Consider the following 22,593-nt stretch of genomic DNA (forward strand, 5'->3'; position numbering starts at 1 on the left):
ACAGGTTCCATCAAGCCCAGGCAATTCCAAAAAAGGGAAAAGAGGTGGAGCTGAGGGTGGGGCTGTAAAGCTGGGCTCAACTGACGACACCTGTCAAACTGAAGTGATGTAGCTACAAGCTAACCCAAAGCTAACACGGAGGTGGGAGCTAAGCTAACGGAGGTAGCTACCTAGCTACAACCGGAGTTAACTGTGCACAACACCGGAGCTTCTGAGACAGAGATACGCCGGGCTGACTGCTGGGGAGAACCGGGTGGAACACAGAGGTCTCCCGAGAGCTGACAAGCCGGCAGCCGCGCAGCAGACAGGCGCCGTGATCAGAGATGCACCGAGCTGCAGCTGAGGGGAGGGGACCATACCGATAGTCGGAACCCAGCTCCACCAACATGTTATATTTCAACCCATTTTAAAAAATGCAGTGTTATGTTAAATGCTCTGGGTTTTACCCTATTACATTTAAATTTCATGGTTAAACAGTACATGTTAAAATCTAAGCTCAGCTAGTGCAAGAGCAGCTGTGACCTAAAATCATCTACATAAATACATAAATATAATTTTAATTACAAAAAAAAATGAAGTGGAGACTCCTTGGACGCTCTATTAGTGCAGTTAATGCCACAGCAAGTCATTTTGTACCAATTGCACAAATAATGTCCAAAAAAGAACGCAGAAACGCTAAAACTAATGGTCTAAGTTGAGAGACGGAAAATCGCGGAACAGTTTTCAGGCGAGGCCGAGGCTCAGGCTGAGGCCTTTCCCCGGAGCTAGCTCTGCGGTCACGTGGGTCTGATGCTCCTTAATTATTCAGAATTTTAGGCATTTAATACACTTAAACAGAAGAATGAGAAAAAAGTTCACCCCCCTCAGAGTTGTCATGAGTGTAAACTAGATAATTTAAACCAAAAACATGTTTTGGAACCAGGCTGTAGACATGTTTACTTCTGCTGTGAAATTGGTATTTTTAACATGGGAGTCAATGAGGATTTGCTCACATCTGACACCAGCCCCCAGTGGATGAGGGTGGAACTGCAATTTATGTCAGTTCCGTGTTGGCTTAATTTTCATACCAGAATTATTATAAAAAATGAAAATAAAAAAAACTTTGTGGGGGCTTGATTTGGACTCATATTTTCTGATATTCAGACATCTCCCCTGATTGGCCAACAGCAACGAGACTACCACTGACTCAGTTTGCTCTACAAAGTTGACGTTTTATTTCCACAAAAAACAAAAACCTGAAGGAGTTCTGCCGTGTGGTGGAGTTGCTATTGCTAGCGGTTAGCTTTAACTTTCTCTGCTCTTTCCCGGATGCTGAATCAACAACAGCCTTCCCCACTAATGAGCCAAGACGGGCGAGTACATGAATTCAACATGAAGTACATTTGTCATGTTTGTGTAATCCGAGCATTTCCCCGTCTAATTTCTATTGGCGGCTAATGCACATTTAGCCTGCATGTGAAACTCAGAAAGCAATCACACTTCACAAACAAGTAAAATAACGTTTTCTCAGTAAACTTGGCCTTTAATCCTTTACAAGGATTAAATGCTAAAAAGTAAAAAAAAAAATTTTTTTTGATTATGACTAGAATTATAAGTTAGTTAGACACTAGTCCATGCGATTTGCTAGGTTCCTTTTATTGGAAACATTTTACTGATTGGCTGAATGAACGGAACTGTATTGGAACATTTACTTTATGAAGTGCCTTGAGACAACTCTTGTCATGATTTGGCGCCATATAAATAAAGTGAACTGAAGTTAGGTTGCTTGTTTGACAAACCCTGGTAAGCATCTGTAATATGTTAGTAAAACAAAGTCCAGTTCCCTTTAGCAATATTTAACATATCTGCAACTTGATCAGACCGAGTTTCCTCGTTAAACTGAAAGTAAGAAGCACAGAGTCACTTCTCACTAAGTAAACAAGTGGTGGAAAACACCAGCCTAAGTTTCATTGTCACGAACTAGTTTTATCAGCTTCTAAAGGTCACAGACAGACTGACAGCAAGGCAGAAATACTATCTAGGCCTGGAATCATTACCCACTTTGACCTTTATAAACAATGATTTTTTTATTATTTTGGATTCTTTGGACTAGCTGCTTTATTCTTATGAAAAGTAATGCACAGATTAAAACCACAATCTCAATCTGGTGCATTAAAACGTGTGTTATATTAAATTAGATATCCAATCAGCTCAGATGATTAAACCTGCAGCTGTTGAAGCACAAAATAATTTTAGGAGTTTTACAAATCAGGATTTTAATCAGGTGGTTTCTGAAGCATCGGTTTCCGTGGTGCTCCTTTAATAATGGCGCCGGTGCACGGTCTCCAGCTACAGTATTTATGTCGGCCGTTCCCCAGAAAATGATCCGTAAATTTGCCACTCGGGTGCATTAACTGCTGCGTTGCTCACGTTTAAAGAGCGAGTGGCTTGTGAATCAAACATTATTACTGCCGGTTGTCCCTCTGTGACAAAATAACCCTGACATCTATTAGTACAAGTAAAGGGTTTATCTTCTAAGAGGCTCAGGAGAGCATGGACTGAAACCGTGGCACCTCATTCTAAGCAGGCTGATACTGATGGGAGGGAGGAAGAGAAGGGATGACACACAGAAAGCAAAGCTGATTTGGACAATGAAAGAAGAAAGGATTTGTTTTTTTATCTTCACTTAGACCCCTTGGCTGTATTTTGTCAATGATGAAGCCAAGCTGCAGGTATATATGTAATTTTATTTATTTTTTTCCCTGTTTGTGCTTCACTTACCTTTGATATATTGCTGGACCTGCTTGCTGAATGACCCAGGGGCTTTTCATTCTGTAAAACACATAAAGAGCTTAGGTCAGTAACAACAAAACAAGTCAACAAACACTGTATATAGTAGAAAAATACCCGTTTATCTGTTTTAATTTTTTTTTACAATTTTAAAACTGCATCGGCCGATAGAATCAGACACATCTGCGGGCAGCCTGGTGCTGCTGCCAAAATTTATGTACCTTAAAAACACCTGCTCAGGCTTTAAAACAACGTAAACTGACATTTATTTTTATTTACCCATTTTGTATTTAATACATGGTGAATTTATTTGTGTGTAACTTTAATTAAAGCTCTCATTCACTAGTTTTTTCAATAAATCTGCCATGGTTTGTAGTTTGAATTCTTCAGATTAAATGAATGGCTTGTGAGTCGTTTTTGTGGAAAAAAGCTCTCGCTCTCCCGTTTCAGGGAAGTAGAAGGTAGCTAGAGGAGTAAGGGACCGAAAATGGAAGGATCTGGAGTCTTACACATTAACCTTCGTGATATTTGGACATCTCGCCTCTGATTGGCTAACAGCAACGCAACTCTTCCACTGCATCCATTCTCTCTGCAATGTTGATGCTTTATCGCCACAAATAACACATGCCTGAATGTGTTCTGCTATGTTGTGTAGTTGATAATGGTAAAGGTTAAGTTTTACTAGGCTAAAACGGATTCAGGTTAAAAAACGTTGTGTGCCAGCTGTTATTAGTGTCATTTGCATACAAACTGCCCCAAAATCAGCAGCAGACGTCGCATCAGTATCTGCAATAGGAAACCCATATCGGTCAATCTCTACTTATCACTCTATTTGAAGTGACATATTTATTACTAACAAACTGAGATGTACAATAAATGAATTTATTATATATATCAGCGATATCCAAAATGATCGGTCTACCATTAATATCAACAGATATTGGCATTAAAATGTATTATTGGAAAATATCTGTATTGGCTTTCAATCTTTTAATGACACAATCTTTACATACCGTAAGCATATTATACATCAAACTCTTCAGCTACTTCTCCTCTCTCTCAAAATGTCAAAATATGACAGATCTGAGGTAAAGTTTGAGAATTTTCAGTTTATGTGGCACAACTTAATGTAGAAATTTGTCCTTTGTAGTGAATGTACACTGTCCTCATAGCTACACAGCAAAAAAATAAAAAATAAAATAAAACTAAAACAAGAACTTCACCCATGGCTTACGTTGCACTAAAAAATGTTTTAAATTTAAGAATGCATTATAGTAACCTAACATCATATATCGGTATCGGTTCATATCGGTATTGCAAATGAAGAGTCCGACAATATCGGTAAAAAAGTCAATATTGAGCATTCTAAAAATAGACCCATAATTTATGTTTTATCTGTTAACACACTCACGTTAAGCAGTTGCAACGTTTTGCATGCCCACTAGCAAGTTGACACATTGCACCAAACATAGAAGAAATCTGATGTTTAGTCTAAAATATTACTACTAATTCTGCACAAACTAAGTGCTCCAGTAATGTTGGAAGTAAAGTGCTTTTATTGTCTCTGTGCCACAAGGAAACACAATTAGAGTCAGGATTGGTGTTGACTGATGAGAGCCGTGTTTCTCAGCAGATCAGGGTTTCTCTGAGCCCTCTGAGTCTTTGGCCATCTTAAGCTGGTAAACCAGTTTAGCCTGGCACGAGACGAAAAGGCAAGCCGATTGTACGGCACTCCCATCCAAACTCCAAAGCAGACGGTGTCATTATTTGCTGCATTACTCGGGGAAAGTGAAACAAGCAGACACAGACAGAGCTGTTGAGTTGTGTGTAACGTCCAGCAATGGTCAGTTTGAGGTAAAGTCTGACCTTTCAACAGCTATTCAACATCTGGTCAGAAAGAAGACACAACTCTGCATGTGTTCCCTTTAAATGAGCTGACTCCTTACCAGCTGGAACACAGACTCTGCAGCTCTGACAGATAACAAAAGTAAACAATAAACTTTCTCCCCAAGGTCCCATCTGCCCCCACAGAAGGAAGAACTCCAGCTCGAATCAACTGCTGAATTCAAGAATGACTTCCTAATTCAATATGAACTTATTCCATGACTTATAATCTAGATAATCCTTAAATAACATTTGTTTATTGCTACGTACAATCATTATATTGTACTGAAATGCTTCATTAATCTGTGTTCAATAATTATTATGTTATGTCTACAGAGACTGCCATGTGTTCATGTTTAGACGACGAGGTCCTCACATCTGCACTCACACAATAACAAGTAAGGTTAAGTTAAACTCCATCACAGAGACGTTTAAACCAGTCAGAACGTCCTGTGTCAAGAAGGCGTGCTTCAGAGTTGTCTTGGTAACATCTCTCAAACCTGTCAGCCTTTGATTGGCTGTGCAAATCATAACATCAAAACCTTAAAACTGGATCATCCTGAGTGATTTGACAGCTCTAGAGAATCGCTTCAGGCAGGCCACCAGTAGTAAACCTCTTTAACCATCAAAGATTTTGACACGTCGTCAAAACCTTTTTTGCACCGGCAAAGCTGATGAGCAAACAGTTCCTGCAGAAACAAAGCCGATATTGTTAGACTCCTTAAGAGTCCGCCAGACGCATGGTTCCATCCAGCTGTTGTGACCCGAGACATCTCTGGACTGAAGAGTCGGTACCACGGTATTCTACACCCCTCCGGTGCCAGAGGTCAGCCGACCCCTGCGACTTTCGGATCCACCAAGAGGGTCTCTCAAAAACGGGTGAAGTAGACATGACAGATTGCGTCTGATGTGCTTCTGATGATAACAACTTTATAGCTTAGAGCAAACCAAATTCTTTTCACCAGAACTCAGCTTACTTTGATAAGGAAGCTCTGACTGACATCGCATTCACACACAGGTTCCTTCATCACGTTTAGTTACATCCACTCACAGTAAATACTTAGTTAATTAGTCATGTTTTAATTGTTTGCAAAATAAATTCTTAGTTTTATAAACCTGACTCTTTCTTGAAGTAACACAAAGTGTGGTTGATCACTAAAAAAGCAAAGAAACTAGATCTTCTGAATTAAATCCTAGAATCTTCTGATAATTACAATAAAGACCGAGCAAGTTAATATCTTATATTTACATAGAATATTACATCTTCCTGGTCATAACAAATAAAAATCATCGATTTGCCTACACTACATGTGTTATGAAGCTTTAACGATCCTAGATCCCTTTACTCAGTGTCCTCGGCTTGCATAAGAGTCTGGCATAAACAGCAACGGGGTGCTGAGTTTCATTAAGCGTCGGTGCCAAGGCCACATAGGCTGCTTTTATGAGTAATCAATCACAGTTGCATAATGCTGAGTTCATGCGAGGTTGAGTGCATTAAGAAAAGCAACAGTTTAAATCTGGTTTCTGAGAAGCAACCGTGATAAAATCTAAATATGCTTTCATCGTGCTTGGTCTTACTGGGAGAAAATTTGTTCGCTTGTGGTCAACGCGGAGCATAAAATGAAACTCCTTCCTGAGAGTGACCTTTCTTTAAACAGGATAGAACAAGTTTGTTAATCTTCAGAGGAGCTTTGTAAGGATTAAAATCAATACATGCACTGTGCTTCAGCACCTTTACCAAAATGGCAGCTGCAGGCAAGTGGTTGTTCTCCTTTAAAGTGAAATTTTAAATATCTGTCCACTTTCTGAGCCACGTAAACACCAACCAGAGACAACGGGCATCTTCAAATACCTGCTTAGGTGATAACTTGCATCTGAAGAGCTACTTTAGTCGTGAATCTACCTGCAATTGGGAATCATTATCGTCATTCTTAAAATGCAGCTCTGAGTTGGAACATTTCGCTCAAAAATCAATTCTCAAGCTGGTGCAAAGCATCAAAATCCCAAATAATAGAGCTGAGAACAAACAAGAAAACACAAACAAATTGAAGAAATTGGGGATTTTTTTTCCCCCTAAGCTCCAATTCTGGATAGAAAGTAACCTGCTAGAGAGGGCTTTTGGAAATCACAACGCCATGAATGTAGTGCGTTTATATAAAGCAGTGATTAGAGGAGAGAAACTGAGCTGGATGATGAAAGATAAGTATTAATCTTCTACACTGAGACTCACCCTCACCGAGAATAGAGACAGGAACTTGTCAAAATAGACGAATAAAATCAAAAAGGTGGTTTTGAGAGCTTTAATGTTAATTCTGGTCTTCATTTTCAACTAAAAGGTGAAACTATCTAACTTTTATGCAAGAGATCCAAAACCAATTAAGCTGAATTTAACTTAGCTCCTTCGTTTTTTAATCATTGATCTACATTGTTTCATATCAAAAATATTTTACATGGATATCACAGAGTTAACTCAAATTTTTAAGATTCTTGTAATTGAAACTTATTTTGGGTTCACTTTTGTTTGGATAAAAAAATCATCTAATCTACTCCTTAACAGGGGCACCCCTAGAAAACTTTATTTTGGGGGACCAGTGAAATATTTAGGGTGGCACACCAGGTTTGTCTTTGTGAATAACTCTGGTGCACTGTATTGCTTCTTCACTTCTTTTCATTAAAAACGATATGCAGCCAAAAGATTAACTTCAAATTTGAGAAACAATAAAAGAATTTACTATTTCAATAATTTCAATTATCTTTGTTCTAAAATGAGCTGTTTTAGCCTTTTAGAACAGTTAAATTCACCTGTTGCCGTCTTGACAAAAGCATCCAGAATGGCGAACAACAGCAACGTAAATATTTTTTATTATGACATTTTATGAATTTATTAATTATCAATTTATTTATTGTTTTATACATGTATGTCTTGATTAAATGAGATGAAGGTGGCAGGTGTGAACATGAAAAATATTTGGGGGGGGGGGGGGGGGGGGTATTCCCTGTGTGGGCCTTGGCCACCCCTGGACACCACTGTTCCTTAACCTTTGTTTGGTTCTTTTATTCAGATGTAGAGGTGTCTGAAAGTCCTTTTAATGATGGAGGGATTAGAATTCAAGCTCACTTATGATTTTAAATGCAAAATGTGTTGTAAAAAGTTAACTTACAAGTCGTTAACAAAGCCCTCTATGTTGTTTATATTTTTTGATAAAGAAATAAAAATCCTGCCATCAGGTGCTTCTTTGGTATCTGCAACATTTCCCACCTGCTTCGTATCAGAAACTCACAGCTTGTCAAAACTGAAACTTATAATAGGGGAAGCTGTTAGCAGCTGCACACATGACACCAAATCAGCTTTGCATAAACAAAATAAAGAGACTATAAAACCTAAGAACTTACAGCTCTTATTATCCTTTTACTTTCTGAATCGTTTTGTTGTAACCAATTTCACAAACAGACCTTGCATCTCGACTTTCCAGGGGCATGCCAGAGGGAACTTGCCCAGACTTGTTCCGTCTGCTCTCCGGCTCAGAACATACTATTCTGGTTTTAAACACTCCCAGAGTCACGAATGGGATCGAGGGTTTGTTTAGTGGCTGTGAACAACGCTGCTCATAGCTGCAGCTCAACATCAGCTTCCATTAATCCACCATCACCACCAGAAACACAAGGATGCAAACCTCTGGTGCCTGGGACTGGTGTGATCATTACACTCAGTTTGGAAAGGAAAAGAGCATGAAGACACCACAGAGACATGACTCACTGATGGTTTGTATGGATTCAGAACCACACCCACACTCTCAATCTAATCTGAGTTTCAAAAAATGACAACAACAAAAAATCACCAACACTAGCCATGATTATGAAAAACATCTTCAAACCTGATGTAAGGTGAAAAGAGACAAAAACTTTTTTTTTAATTAATGGCTTTTTAAATCTGTCATGAAAATCCTGGTTTCTCTCCAGAACAGGTTTCATTAAAAGTCGGAATAAGAAGCTTGTTCCTCCGACACGGAGTCGCTTTATTGTTGCGAGGTCTGTATTACACACTTCATCTCCTGCAACAAATTGATGACATCCTAACAAGATGAGTGGAGAGGAGGAGGGAAAGGAAGAGACAAGATTATTGCTTTCAGACAATGACTGTTGAAGGAATTAAATCAGTAAAATTAATGAACAGTTGTTTGTCTCATCTCTCTCTTCCTACATCTTCAGGAGACCGCTCCAAGCTGCTGAACTCTTCAACCAACAACGGTTCACTGACCTACAGTTTACCTACAGATAAGTAAAGCAAAGCTCAGACGAGGCTTATTCGAAGTCTGATAAACTTCCCAAAACCACAGAATACATAAATCCAAGATTTAGGGAATTCTAATCAAAAGCTGCATGTGAAGCTGAAGCTCCTGGTGGAGCACAGCAATGTAGCCAACAGCTCCAGGGTTTACTCAAAATTATTTGAATTTGATTATAAAGCAGGTTAAGTTAAAAGTATAAAAGGAAAAATCTGTGAAATCTGGAAATTAATTTAAATACTTCAGGTTGGCAATAAAAAAAACACCACCACGATGTTTAAGGAGAGAACCCCAACCAACACCAGGCAGGTTTCACTAGCAGGAAATGGTTTATAACAGAAACTGATTCATTGCAGGTCTAAACTGATCCGAAAATTATAAAAACTTGTGAGAGGTACACTCTAAAAAAATTAAATGTTGAAAATACTGAACCCTTTTGCATTCCAGCCAGTCGGACAAAACCCCATTGCGTTCATTAAACCTGGAAATTTAAGGGGTTAATCAAGTTAGGTCAACTGGTTCCAACAGTTGCTTCAATGTAAAGAGTAAAATACACCGCCTGGCCCCAAATAAAGAGTCAGCACCTGGATTTACCTAAGAAAATAGGTACGCGCCTCCTATTGGATGATTACTGCATGGGCAACAAATTATTTAACCCCAACTGGTGCGGTGAGTTGCTTCTCATTTCTTAAACCAATGTTTCCCTTCCCTGGTCCTCAGGGACCATTGTCCTGCATGCTTTCAATGTTGCCCTTTTAAACACCAGTGTTTCCCTGCTACCACACACCTAACCTAAATGAACAATTAACAGGTATCTGCAGCACTTGATGTCCTAAGGAGGCAATGTAAATCAGGTGTGCCAAAGCAGAGACATGGAAAACATGCAGGTCAGTGCGCCACGAGGACCAGGGTTGGGAAACACTGTCTTAAACAACCATCTGGTGGCCATGGGAAATACGTCTGCCTTCTGTACAAGCCTGTGGGGGCAGCGTTATGATCTGGGGGTTGCTGCAGTTGGTCAGGTCTAAGTTCAGCAACAGGATGTGCTCAAAGAATGAGGTCAGCTGACTACCTGAATATCCTGAATGACCCGGTTATTCCATCATCCCTGATGGCATTGTCCAAGATGACAATGCCAGGAATCAAATAGTGAAAGAGTGGTTCAGGGAGCATGAGACATCATTTTCACATTGAGTCCAGACCTTATTAACCCCATTGAGAATCTTTGGGATGTGCTGGAGAAGGCTTTGTGCAGCGGTCAGACTACAATCATCAATGCAAGATCTTGGTGAAAAATAATTTGCAACACTGGGGAGATAAATCTTGTGACAATCCAGAAGCTTATTGAAACAACGCCACAGCGAATGTGTGCTGTAATCTAAACTAAAGGTGGTCTAATGAATAATTTAGCAACTGAACACCACTGCTGTGAGAGATCCTCAGCTTAATATTATCAGAGAAGGAGAAACAACCGGTTGTTACCACCTCAACAACAAACTTTGTTACTCTGTGAATCATTAAAAACTCAAAAACAATGTACAACAAAAGACATTTAGATATAGTAAACAGCGAGTGGTGTTTAGTGCCATCTCGTTTCCTCAGAAAACGTAGGTTTCCAGTTCCAATGGATGCATGGCCAAGATACCCGAGAGGAGGGTGAGCGTTCTGTGGCCATGTTTGCGCTCAAAACCTAGCTTGTTTGCAGATTTGCTATAGCTACTATAAGCTTCTAGGTTTAGTGAAACCAGTTGACATCAAGTACATCATTTGATTTCTTAGTGTATGCTACATACCAATGCAGTTTCCTGTGAGCTTTATGGTAACACCAACTTCCTATATTATATCTGTGTCCACTGATATTGTTCAGATGGTTTTTTATGGCTAGCGACTAAAAACAGAAACACACACACACACAAAAATCGATTGGTGACTGGAGTTGGCCGAGTTCAGCATGTGCATGTGTGTATATATATATATATATACACATGTTTTATATAAACACATCACATTTACGCTTTTGAGATGACTACCTTCACTGTCACATGACTAAACTATGACACATCATCACCCCCTCACCCTCTGAAACAGATACACAAACAGAAACAATATGCAAAAACTATCAGTTGTCAATATCGGCCCAGATTTATCGGACCGATACAGATATATTAAAAAAATTACTAACATCTGCAGACACAGATATTGACGCCGATCTATCATGCATCCCTAAATAAAATTGTTCTTTATGATAAATCAGAATCAGCCAAGATCGGTATCAGCAGGTCAGAGCAGTGCAATAATTGGATTGATATCTGCCTTCAGAACAGAAATCGGTGCACTTCTAGCTTAAATGGGTAAAAAGAAAGGAACATGCACAAAATCCTCTTTAATAGATTATAATGGTAAAATTTGCTTTCATAAATGACCTCTGTTTCTAACAAATCATATGAAAGGCTCATGTGTTTGAAAAAGGTGTTCTGAAAAAGAACAGTGTGCAGGCATCTTTTTAATTACAGTCTTTCCTTCACAGCATCAATTTTAAACAAACTAGGCCAGCTCAAGTTTTAATTTCCACTTTGCAAGGTGCTCCAGATAAGCCAAAATCCTGTTACTTTTTAAATCCCCCCCGAATCACATAAAACAGAAGTCGTCACAGTTCTGTTCGCTTTTACAATCACACTGCTCGCCAGAAAATCCCTCTGACACGAATAAACGTGCAGACAGAAAATATTCGAGCAAACGCAGCGTTTTTCTTCTCCTACATGATCACAAGTGACACGTCTTCCTCGCAACATCCAGCAGCCACAACAAAAAAGACTCCCCTCAAGGAAAGGAAGTCGGCACTTTCTGTGGTTTCCTGTCCCGGTCAGTGTCCAGCGGCTACTTAAGGAGGAAAAGCAGCTTGAGTCTGAGTGGGCAGCAAAGCAGGAGAGCACCAGCACCTAAAATAAATGAATAGAATAAAATACTTTAAATTAATACTCCACACACACACCGTCATGCAGAAGTTTAAAGTGGCTACACTTTTTATCCCTGCATGCATTTTCCTTTAAAACAAAAAAAAATTTAACTCCATTGGTGGCCTCAAAGTGGCAACCACTAACAGCTGTGTGTGTGAATCACAAAACTCCATCACACGGAGGTAAAGCCAGTCTGTGGGAGAGGAAGGAAGCAACCACAGTCCCGCCTTTTCCACGTATCTACAGCTTTTCTGTCTGCGAGAAGGAGAAAACCTCTAGGCAGGATGTACACTTGTGGTTTCTCCCATCACTCCCTCCTCCTCTTCAACCCCCTTCCTTCATCTCAGGCGTAATTACATCAGTGTGTCTAAACAGGATATGGGGAAAGGAGAGACACTGGCCATCAAATTCAGGACCACGCTGGAGCCAGCGGAGCTACGGGGCGTTAGCGACGACGGATTATCAGAGTTTAATGCAACAGTAGAACGCAGATCTGAGGGGCCTCTAGCGGGAACGAGTGACATAGGAGGAATTAAGATGAGTCAGATCCACTAATGGGGTCAAAAAGGTTTTGTTGCTATGCAGCAAAGCCGCATTTCCTCATTAGCAGCATCTCACTCGTTTGCGTGACGCAAGTCATTATTTAGGACACGTGCAGAAAAGTCAAGATACGGATACTTAGCTCTGCACACTCCTGTCTAATTAGCTGCATTATTATTATCATCATCATCATTATTAATAATATTCATATTAATAATATATCTCCACATGATTTAATAGTTTACTCGGGCTCACAAAGACACAGAAATGCTAACAGAAATCAACAAAACTCGTCATAAAAGAGGTGTGTGAAATTACTGAGTTTGTAACGGTCATGTGCAGCACGGTATATTTATTATGGCTTTATTTAGACACTTCTGTCTGAGCTTCATAACATTTCGATGAACATGCCAACTTTAATTTTCATTTAATTTTTTTTGTTTTGTGAAAAATTAAGTCATAATTTAAACTAAAAGGTATAAATGCCAAAATAAAAACTATAAAAAATGTGAAAACAGACAAGAAAAGGCTATTAATAAGCACGATCTGTGTATGGCCAATATGAAACTAAAAAAATTATTCTCTCTTAATTTAAAAGTTGGCCTACACTCAAATATGCTGTGGTTTCAAAATTAAATGAATGCATCGAGTCGTTTTCTTTGGAAAAGAAAAACTCTGGCGCTCTTGTTTCAGGAAGTAGAGTTAGCCGGAGAAGCGGGATGCAGTAAACAGCAGGATTTAGAGTCTTATTGATTAATATTCATGATATTCAGACATCTTGCCTCTGATTGGCTAACAGAAGTGTAACTCTTCCACTGCCTCTGTTCGCTCTGCTACGTTGATGTTTTGTCTCCACAAATAACACAAGTCTTAAGAAGTTCTGCCATGTTGTGGAGTTGCTAATGCTAAAGGTTAGCCTCAACTAGCCGAGACACAACATGCTCTCTCCTGGACGCTAAACCAACGATGGCCTTCTGTGGTCGCGATCCAAGATGGTGAGTCCATGAATGCTAATTTTCAGTGTGACGTAGATCTCTGTGGCTTCTCAACCATATTCCAAAAACAAAAATTAAAAGACCATTTCTCAGTTAACACACTCTTTAAATCAAAGCACAGTTGCCAAACAAAACAAATCTCATATTTTTCCTGGCCTATGAACTCATCAAAGCCCACTATTGGAAGTTTTGACTCCCAGATTCATAAGGGTCATATTTAATAAAGAATATTCTATTAATTAGTGTTTCTTGAGGGAAATTGGAATCGGACCAATTACCAAATTGGTATTGACAGGTCAGAGCAGTACAAAGATCAGAAATCAGTATTGGTCTTTAAAACCAAAATTAGTGCATTCGTGTCTTCAACTTCAACTAAGACGATGATTGGCTGACTGTGTGTGACATCATAAAAATAAAGCTATCACTTGCACCAGAAAACCTTACAGCCACAACACCTTCTAACCCTAATCTCAGTTTCTCTTGCCTCCTCTTCCTCGTTCCTTCCTCCATCTCCCCTGTAGAACAGCTTTAAGCTGTGCCCTGACACGTGACCACCCTAATCCCTCCCTCCCTCCAAACAGCTGCAGATTTGCCACAAAGCTCTGCGATGTGGCTCATCAGTCAATGATGTGATATGCTAAACTGCATGCTAGGAAGCACAGAAGCCATCCCAATGACCGGCTGTCCTGCCAGTGAGGTCTCTGGCATGTCTGCACCTTCCGTTTGCAGTCAGAGCAGAGTTCCTGCCGTCTTTTAGCACAAAAGTAGAGTTAAGCACCATCTTGCATGAGAAGAGAATATCACAAGTGAGGACTTTGTTCAGATTTTAGGATCTGCAATCAAACATCAAGGCATCATTTAGGTAAATAATGTCCCTTATATTGAGTTATATTTAGTATCTGAAGATAAAAACACTCATCCAGAACAAAGGGCACCACCACAGGGGAAAGTGGGTCAACCTTTAACACCAGTTAACACCAAGAGGCAGTCCTCTGGACCAATCAGGGTCACATACATCCCCCACAAATCCATAAGCCACAGGAGGGATGGATGCTCCATCCAGGGTTTTTCGGCTTCTATTCCCAGAATCCTTTCTGCTATGAAATCACACACGACAAGAGAACAAACCACAGATTCCTGCCAACTCCTCCATCACTCGGCTGCTGGCTGCAGGAACACTCCGGCATCACCACAGAGACAAAAGACCTCACCATAACAACCAGTAAAGGGAAACAACAATGGATCCCCACCTCCCTTTTGTCATCGTCATTTCTCACTCACGCACGCACGCACACACGCACGCACGCACACATGTACACGTACACACACACGCGCACACACACACACACACACACACCAATAATAAAGAATAATCAACAACAACAAAATGTAATAAACATAATCAAAAACATTTACCTGGATCTTCATTTTCCAACAGGAATTCATAGCTGGATCCAAATCCACCTCACCTTTGTGTTCCAGTCCAGACACCCTCTCACACACACTCACACACGCAAACAATGGTTGCTCAAGGTGGTTACATCCCCCCCTCTTTCAGTAAATCCTTGAGATGAGTCCAGATTGACAACGAAGTCCCGGATAAAGAGCCAAGCCTCAGCAAATACAGAAGTGGATCTGAGGCAGCAGTGTCAGATGTCACCGTAGCGACTGCAGATCGGCCAGCGCAGAACAGAAACAAAGACAGAGGAGAAGATAGGGAGAGGGAACAAATGGCTGCCCTACATTCCTCTTTTCAAACACAAACACAGAAGCAGAGCTGCTGCGGCGGCTGCTCCTTGTCCAGGCTTGCCTCCTCTCTCAGCTGCAGAAACACACACGCACACACTGAGTCAGTCTGCTGCTGTAATCCTATTGGACGAGCCGCTACTTCCTCCAGCTGATCTTGACGATGACTAGGGGAGGGGCAAACTGTTGTTGAATCATTGAAGAGGAGGTGTCCTTTAAATAGACCGTCTGCTCTGCTCTCAGAGCTTAACCTTAAAGAGCCTCCCCTACACACACACACACACACACACACACACACACGCACACACACACACACACACACACACACACACACACACACACACACACACACACACACACACACACACACACACACACACACACACACACACACACACACACACACACACACACACACACACGAGACAAAGACAGCCACTGAACCACCATCAATCAGCATCCACCAGTTTGAAGGGCCGTAACTCAAACTTCCACCAATCTCAGGCGTGCAACAAGAGGTGCAAGGTGTAGCAGACATGACAGAGGGTAATTCATCACACACACATGCATGCATGCACACACGCACACACACAGCTGTATTCAAGGACACGGGAAACACAATCACTCAAACACCAACCAAAGTCCACTAATAAACACACAGTCATTCTTTTCCTCTTCAGCCATGATGACTCATTCGGAATAATGCTGCTGGCTTGTTTCAGGAGGTGAGGTCAGTAAAGCGTGGAACACAGCAAGAGGGGAGAATAAGCCAGATGTGTTCATTTAAAATGTGCAAATGAATTAAAAACACACCGAATAACCTGATTAGTTTTAGCAGTATAGGTCACGTTCAGACATGTAAAATAAAAACTCATGAAGGCTCATTAGACCAAAAAATGGCTCCAATTCAAATGTTTTAAATGGATATAAAGCTGTAGCCTCACATGGTAGTTAATGACAGCCCTTCACAACACACACTCATGAAGTTGTGCATAAATATTTTCACTTTTTGACCAAAACAGCTAAAAATTCATCCTCTCATCAGATGATCACAGCTTCAATCTGTTGCAAAGAAGGCAAAATAATGATTCGTCCTTAACGTATTCATGCTTTTATTTATTTATTTTGTCACCTGTATAAACATTTACTGTTTTCCTGTGTGCTTACGCTAATATGCGTCTGTTTTAGGACACTTGTAAAAGTTTTCTAATTAAGTATTAACTCTCAGGTGTCGAGTTTAATTTAATATTTTCTTAAGATATTGGGGACAAAAATTTCCACCAAAAGCTGATGTCAAATAAGTCCAGGTTGTTATCCTCCTGGGCTTTCCCTAAAGAAGCTTCTTGTACATTTTATACTTTTCAACTTAGATCCGTTTTGATTTTTCAAGAAAACTGGGTTTTTAACATATATAAATATTATATTTGTACTACAAATATGATATTTATATAATATTAAAACCCAAATGACTGGGTTACAAATTTTGTAGTTTCATAGGCTGAACATGAAAATAGTCACCTACCCTTATTTTCTGCATTAGAGAACATGCGAAGAAATGCTGGAATTAGAAAAGCCAGTCAGATCTACGTCACACTGTAAAATCAACATTCATGGACTTGCCAATCTTGGCTCGCAACCAGGAGAGCCGCTGTTGGTTTAGCTTCCAGGAGAAAGCAGCACACGTCTCAGCTAGTAGAAGCTAACCGTTAGCAACTTAGCACAACTCCACAACATGGCGGAACTCCCTCAGGCTTGTGTTATTTGTGGAGATAAAACATCAACGTTGCAGAACAAACGGAGGCAGCGGAAGAGTCGCATTGCTTTTAGCCAATCAGAGGAGAGATGAAAACTAAACTCCAAATCCTGCTGCTTTCTGCCCCCCACTCCCTTCACTAAATTCAACTTCTGTAAATAGGAGCGCCAGAGCTTTTTTTTTCCTCCACAGAGAACAACTCATACGGCATTTGTTATACAACAGATCAGACAGTAGAGTTATTGTAAAAACAAGCATATACCCCTTTAAGAATACATTTTTAACCAGTTGTTTCTTAAATGTCCAATCAGAGATTGTTCTCAGGAAGCCATGGCCTTGTGGAAGTGGACATTTTTGTCCTTGGACTAAATAGACAAAAATATCCATAATAATTCATGAGGCCATCACAGATGAAGCAGGGACTCATGCCCTCTGCCTTCATGCTAAAGATGGCTCAGGCTTTCCTGATTGGATAACGAGATGAACGCCACTTTACTTTCACCGAGTCAAACGGCTTAAACAGCTTTGGTCTCCAAATACGGCCCCACAGCCGACGCACGTCAGAGCCTCTACTGTCAGCAGCCAAGAACACAGCTCAGGTGCTCCTCCTGTTTGTCACACGTTTACAAACTCACAGATAAAACTAACGGATTTTCTGTACTCAAGTCCTCCAAGAAACGTTCCTCCAAATACTAAACAAGGTCGTTTCCCAGAGGGTTTTCTGCACAAACTCTTGTGTTCAAACAGCAATCTGATCATGCATATTTTTCTTGTTTACTCTAATGTAAAATAAAAGCAAACATGAGCCAGAGCAGGCTCTGGCAGTCTGCAGTTTATAAATGAACACCATGAAATTGGACCCAGGCAGTAGTTTGGGTAAATGATGAGGCAACAGCGAGCAACAAGAGTGCTGGTGATTTCCCCTCATCTCTAAAGACGAGGAAGGTGCATCGGATTCGCAGGACGTCCTCACAATGTCAGCGCCAACGTCTGCAGGTTTGAAGACCAATCCGTCATTTTTATTTTGCTCAGGAGAAATCGCAACACGAGAAAAGAATAAAGAACGCCAGATGGTGACTCAGCCAGCTAACAGCGCTTTCATCTGAACAAAAACATAATAAGCCGATGTTGTTTCAGGACAGATGGACAGTTGTGATGTGCAGTTTTTTCTAGTTGAGATGAAAGAAAACGTGGGTTTGAGAGACGGGCTCAGAAAATAACAGCCAGGAGAAGTGGCCGTTCCCAACAGCAGAGAGGATTCGGTTTAAACTACACAACACTCAGTTACTCTTTCAAACGTAGGGAATTGGTTTTTTTCTTCTGGATCTTTTTTAAGGTTAAACTCCAAAAACCACCTCCATTTTTTATATAATTACATATGTGAAGTTAACATTTCAGTAATCATGTAACATCTGAAAATTCGATAAGAAAAGAGTGACTATCAACCATCTGAAAACTGTCTTATTATAACTTAGGTCTAAAAATAAGTGATTTCAAGCAGGTGTGTGAAAACGGTCTGGTGAAATCACCAGTCAGCCTGTTACCACGGCAACCTCAAGCCATTAATTCTGTAGGAAAACTCAGCTGTAACACACACCCTGATCTTTTCCTAAATCGTCGCCCCTGTCAGTGTGCCCCAGGGCAGCTGTGGCTACACTGTAGCTCACAACCACCAGAGTGTGAATGTGTGTGTGGATGCGTGAATGACGCACTGTAGTGTAAAGCACTTTGGAGTCCTCTGCCTCTGAAAGGCACTACACAAGTGCGGGTCATTTATCGTCTGGTTTTGGTGCTTTTTTAGATGTTAGCAGAAAACTAATATTTGAAGGTAAATTTATAATTATTGATTAGACAAGTGATCCTGTCCTATGAAGTATTTTATTTTGAAGGACAGAAAAACGATGACACTGCGTTTATGATGTTGAATGGACTCTCCTGAAACCAACAAAATCTACTTTTAAACGCAAATTGGCTTTTAAAATGCTTAATATGTGGTGGTTGAGATGAGTCTTGTTGGTCTAATAGAATCAGATTTACTAACGTTAGAATTTTTGTGTCATTATAATTTATTTCCAAAAGGACTTTAGGGAACACACAGACAGACAGACAGAGAGACAGACAGACAGAGAGAGAGAGAGAGAGAGAGAGAGAGAGAGAGAGAGAGAGAGAGAGAGAGAGACAGAGAGAGAGAGAGAGAGAGAAAGAAAGAAAGAAAGAGAGAGAAAGAAAGAAAGAAAGAAAGAAAGAAAGAGAGAGAGAGAGAGAGAGAGAGAAAGAAAGAGAGAGAGAGAGACAGAGAGAGAGAGAAAGAAAGAAAGAAAGAAAGAAAGAAAGAGAGAAAGAGAGAAAGAGAGAGAGAGAGAGAGAGAGAGAGAAAGAAAGAAAGAAAGAAAGAAAGAAAGAAAGAAAGAAAGAAAGAAAGAGAGAAAGAAAGAGAGAGAGAGTAAAGTGAAAATTCTGGACAGTCTGATTCCTGTAAAGGGAGAAATGTGTCAGGTATCCTGCTGGGCATGAAATTGAGCTGTAATAGCCCCTTCAGTTCATATTGAAACACAGTCATGCATACTGATAACTACAACTCTGCAGCTTGTCCTCCTGCTGCATCAGTCAAACCTGACTGATTAACACAAAGGGACAAGAAAAACGAGAGGAGAAATGAAAGGAAGGTCTGTCTTGTGTAGTATTCAGTGAAATGTTTAAAGCTGCACAAAGACGTGCAACGCTTTGACTTTTACGCATCTGCGACTGACAGCTTCCATGCCTCGCTTATTTACAGGACCTAATCCTAAGACCAAAACAAAGAAGCACAAACATTAGGAAGGCCATCCTAAAATAACATCCCACTGACAGCACAGTAGTCAGTGACACCACCCATCATCCGTCTGTGAGAGTCCACGCAGAAAGCGGCTGTTACTGTGAATGCATGACCGCCAGCAGGGTGGCCGCATGGAGATGAGGGGGACCGAACTTTCAAGTGACCTCTTTCTGAGCTATTTCTGTTCAAGCTGGAAGTTTTGTGGCACGCACGTGGCAGGTGATGCATGCACCGATGTGGTGGATGCTGAGAGTCGTGTAACACACACCCTGAGTGGTGCAGGAGTGCATTAGAGGTGGTGATGCTTGCTTATTTTTTAGATTTGAACAAAAAATGGAAAGAACTGCATCTTTTCACAAAAAAGTTATCTAAAATTGTAGGATGAAGGGCAAATGGTGATGCACTTTCCTTCAAATGACCTGATACACTAAAGAAGGAATATTTTATTATTGTTTTGAAATAAAACCTTCACAAACCAACACGTCCACTTTGTTCTCCTTCCACTCTCAGACAAACTAATCCTCCTGCTGCTAAAGCAGAAACACACCGTTTGTCCATGAGTGTGTAATCTGTGGCTGATATTAGTCATACATTTTAATTAGCTTCTTCTATTTTCTTGGCTCCAGATTTGAGTATAAAGTCTTTTTTTTATCACTAAAGAGTGAATGGGTGTTATAGAACAGGGCAGGACGTGTTGTACTTAAAAAAACTATGATAATAAACAAGGTCACACAGCAGAACGGAGGCTGTATAAATGAGATAAAAGAAGACTTTAGTTGTCACTAAGAACATCTTTAAATTCAATATTGAATAAAAGAATAAAAGCATGCGTGAATCTCATCACAGGGTATTAACATTTTGCAGTACTTTTATGAAAAAGGTACTTTTTATGAGGCTTTTATTATAAGTGACTTGTAGGTTTTGGCTTTTATCACCCACTAAAGAATTTGATTGGAGGACGCGCAAGGTAGTGCCCGACTGGCACTGGCTACCATATTCTGTCTTTAGCCAATCACAGTAACTCAAATGACATTTACCATATACACCTAGAAAACAACAACTAGCTCAAGCTTCACTCCCATGTCTTTAGGTGATTTCTGCCGGTTTTGCGAGAAGAATATGCGCAAAAAAGGCAGGATTTAGACAGTAAACTAAAATATATCATTACTGCAATAAAATATCATTAGTGGAATTAAAAAACATTCCCATATGCCATCTGAATAGAAAACTCACATGTCCCTGAACCCAGGTCCCTGACATGCAAGTACGGTGGCCCTGAAGTGCAAAACACAAAAACAAATCACTTAACGCAACAACAAATTGAAACACGCAACAACAAATCCCGTCACGCAAAAACAAATCACAAAACGCACAACAAATTCAAAAGCGCAACAACAAATTCAAAAGTGCAACAACAAATTCACTAAACACAAAAACAAATCACAAAACGCACAACAAATTCAAAAGCGCAACAACAAATTCAAAAGTGCAACAACAAATTCACTAAACACAAAAACAAATCACAAAACGCACAACAAATTGAAAAGAACAAATTCACTAAACGCAAAACCAAATTGAAAACCACAACAACAAAAACAAACCGGAAAAGGTAGGTACCAATGCTGCAACAACAGGCATCAGTGATTGGATGATGGATCCGTTGGCCTTTTGAACCGGAAGTTGCTCTGCCTAACGTGGTTATGTGAAAGAGCAGTCAGCGGGTATGTCCGAATCCACAGGCATGATGCTTACGAGTACTTGTCATCGCCAGTCTAGCAAGGCCGGGTCCTTGCCAGACCACTAATGGGCCATTCCCATCTGTACCGGGTCGGCCCGGGCCGGGTAGCCCCAGTCGGCCCCAGCCTGGCCCGGTTGATTCCACACATCCTTGCCTTAAGCCCATGTGGGCTGATTCTACCCACCAATCAGAGGCTTGCTCTAATGGAAGGTGTGAATTTGCTGTCAGCAGTGGGTGTGTTGGCCCTGGTCGGCCTGAAGCAGACCCCCTCGAGAAGAGGGCTGAGAATGAGCCTTGGTTGGCACGGAAAAATACCAGGCCACCCAGATATGTAAACAACCTACGCTACCCGGCCCGGGCCGACCCGGTACAGATGGGAATGGCCCATAAGACCGGAACCCAGCGGCTCTGAATTCGGACAGTCTAGCCTTCACACCTCTACGGTGGCCCGCAGGTCCCGTCACAGCCGTGGCGGCAGCTACACGCAAAGGAAAAATGCTAAAGCTAGCGAAAATGGAGCAGGAATATTAAGGAGCTACAGCAGCTTCACGTCCATCAGCAGCGTTTGTTCACAACCGTTTTCAGGTAAAGTAATTTTGTTTATTCTAGAAGCTTTCAGGACTTACATGTTAACTTTAGATGGTTTCATGTATGTTTTAAGCTACAGAATGAACTTGTTAAACATACACAACGCATTACTACAGAGTATTAACATGTAGGTAATTAATATAAACCAAATGCATTATAAATGTTGAATGCAGTAGGATGTTTTCTAATGTAAATTGGACCTTAGAACTTCTAATTTTGCACCAAATGAGGGTAAAACGTTTTAAAAAACAGGCTTTTTAATAAAATAGCATTGAACTGTTTTCAATGTACATTTGTTTATTCAACTTCAGCCTAATAATGATTAGATCCGTCTTAAAAATGTAAATTCTCTGTAGTTTTTATTTAACTATTCCCTGCTGCTTTTCTTTAAACTGAACAGAATCAGTGTACTGCAGGTTATAGGTTTGTTTTACATTTTTCTATTAAAAAAAAAACAAACAAACTCTCATTTATTCTATTACAGGTCAGCATGCACTGTGCTGCACATCTGCCTCTGTGCTG

General features: G+C 40.4%; 1 protein-coding gene across 2 annotated transcripts in view; it reads right to left on the bottom strand.

Moving 5' to 3' along the window:
- Positions 1 to 22,593, bottom strand: part of marchf8 (membrane-associated ring finger (C3HC4) 8) — a 127,300-nt gene that overhangs the window by 24,068 nt on the left and 80,639 nt on the right. For both annotated transcript variants that reach the window (XM_054750113.2, XM_054750114.2), the window contains exon 3: positions 2,761 to 2,811. In XM_054750113.2, coding sequence (XP_054606088.1) covers positions 2,761 to 2,811 — 51 coding nt within the window. The remainder of the gene's footprint in view (positions 1 to 2,760; positions 2,812 to 22,593) is intronic.

Source organism: Nothobranchius furzeri, chromosome 12 (assembly GCF_043380555.1).
Source record: "Nothobranchius furzeri strain GRZ-AD chromosome 12, NfurGRZ-RIMD1, whole genome shotgun sequence".
NCBI classification, from domain to species: Eukaryota; Metazoa; Chordata; class Actinopteri; order Cyprinodontiformes; family Nothobranchiidae; genus Nothobranchius; species Nothobranchius furzeri.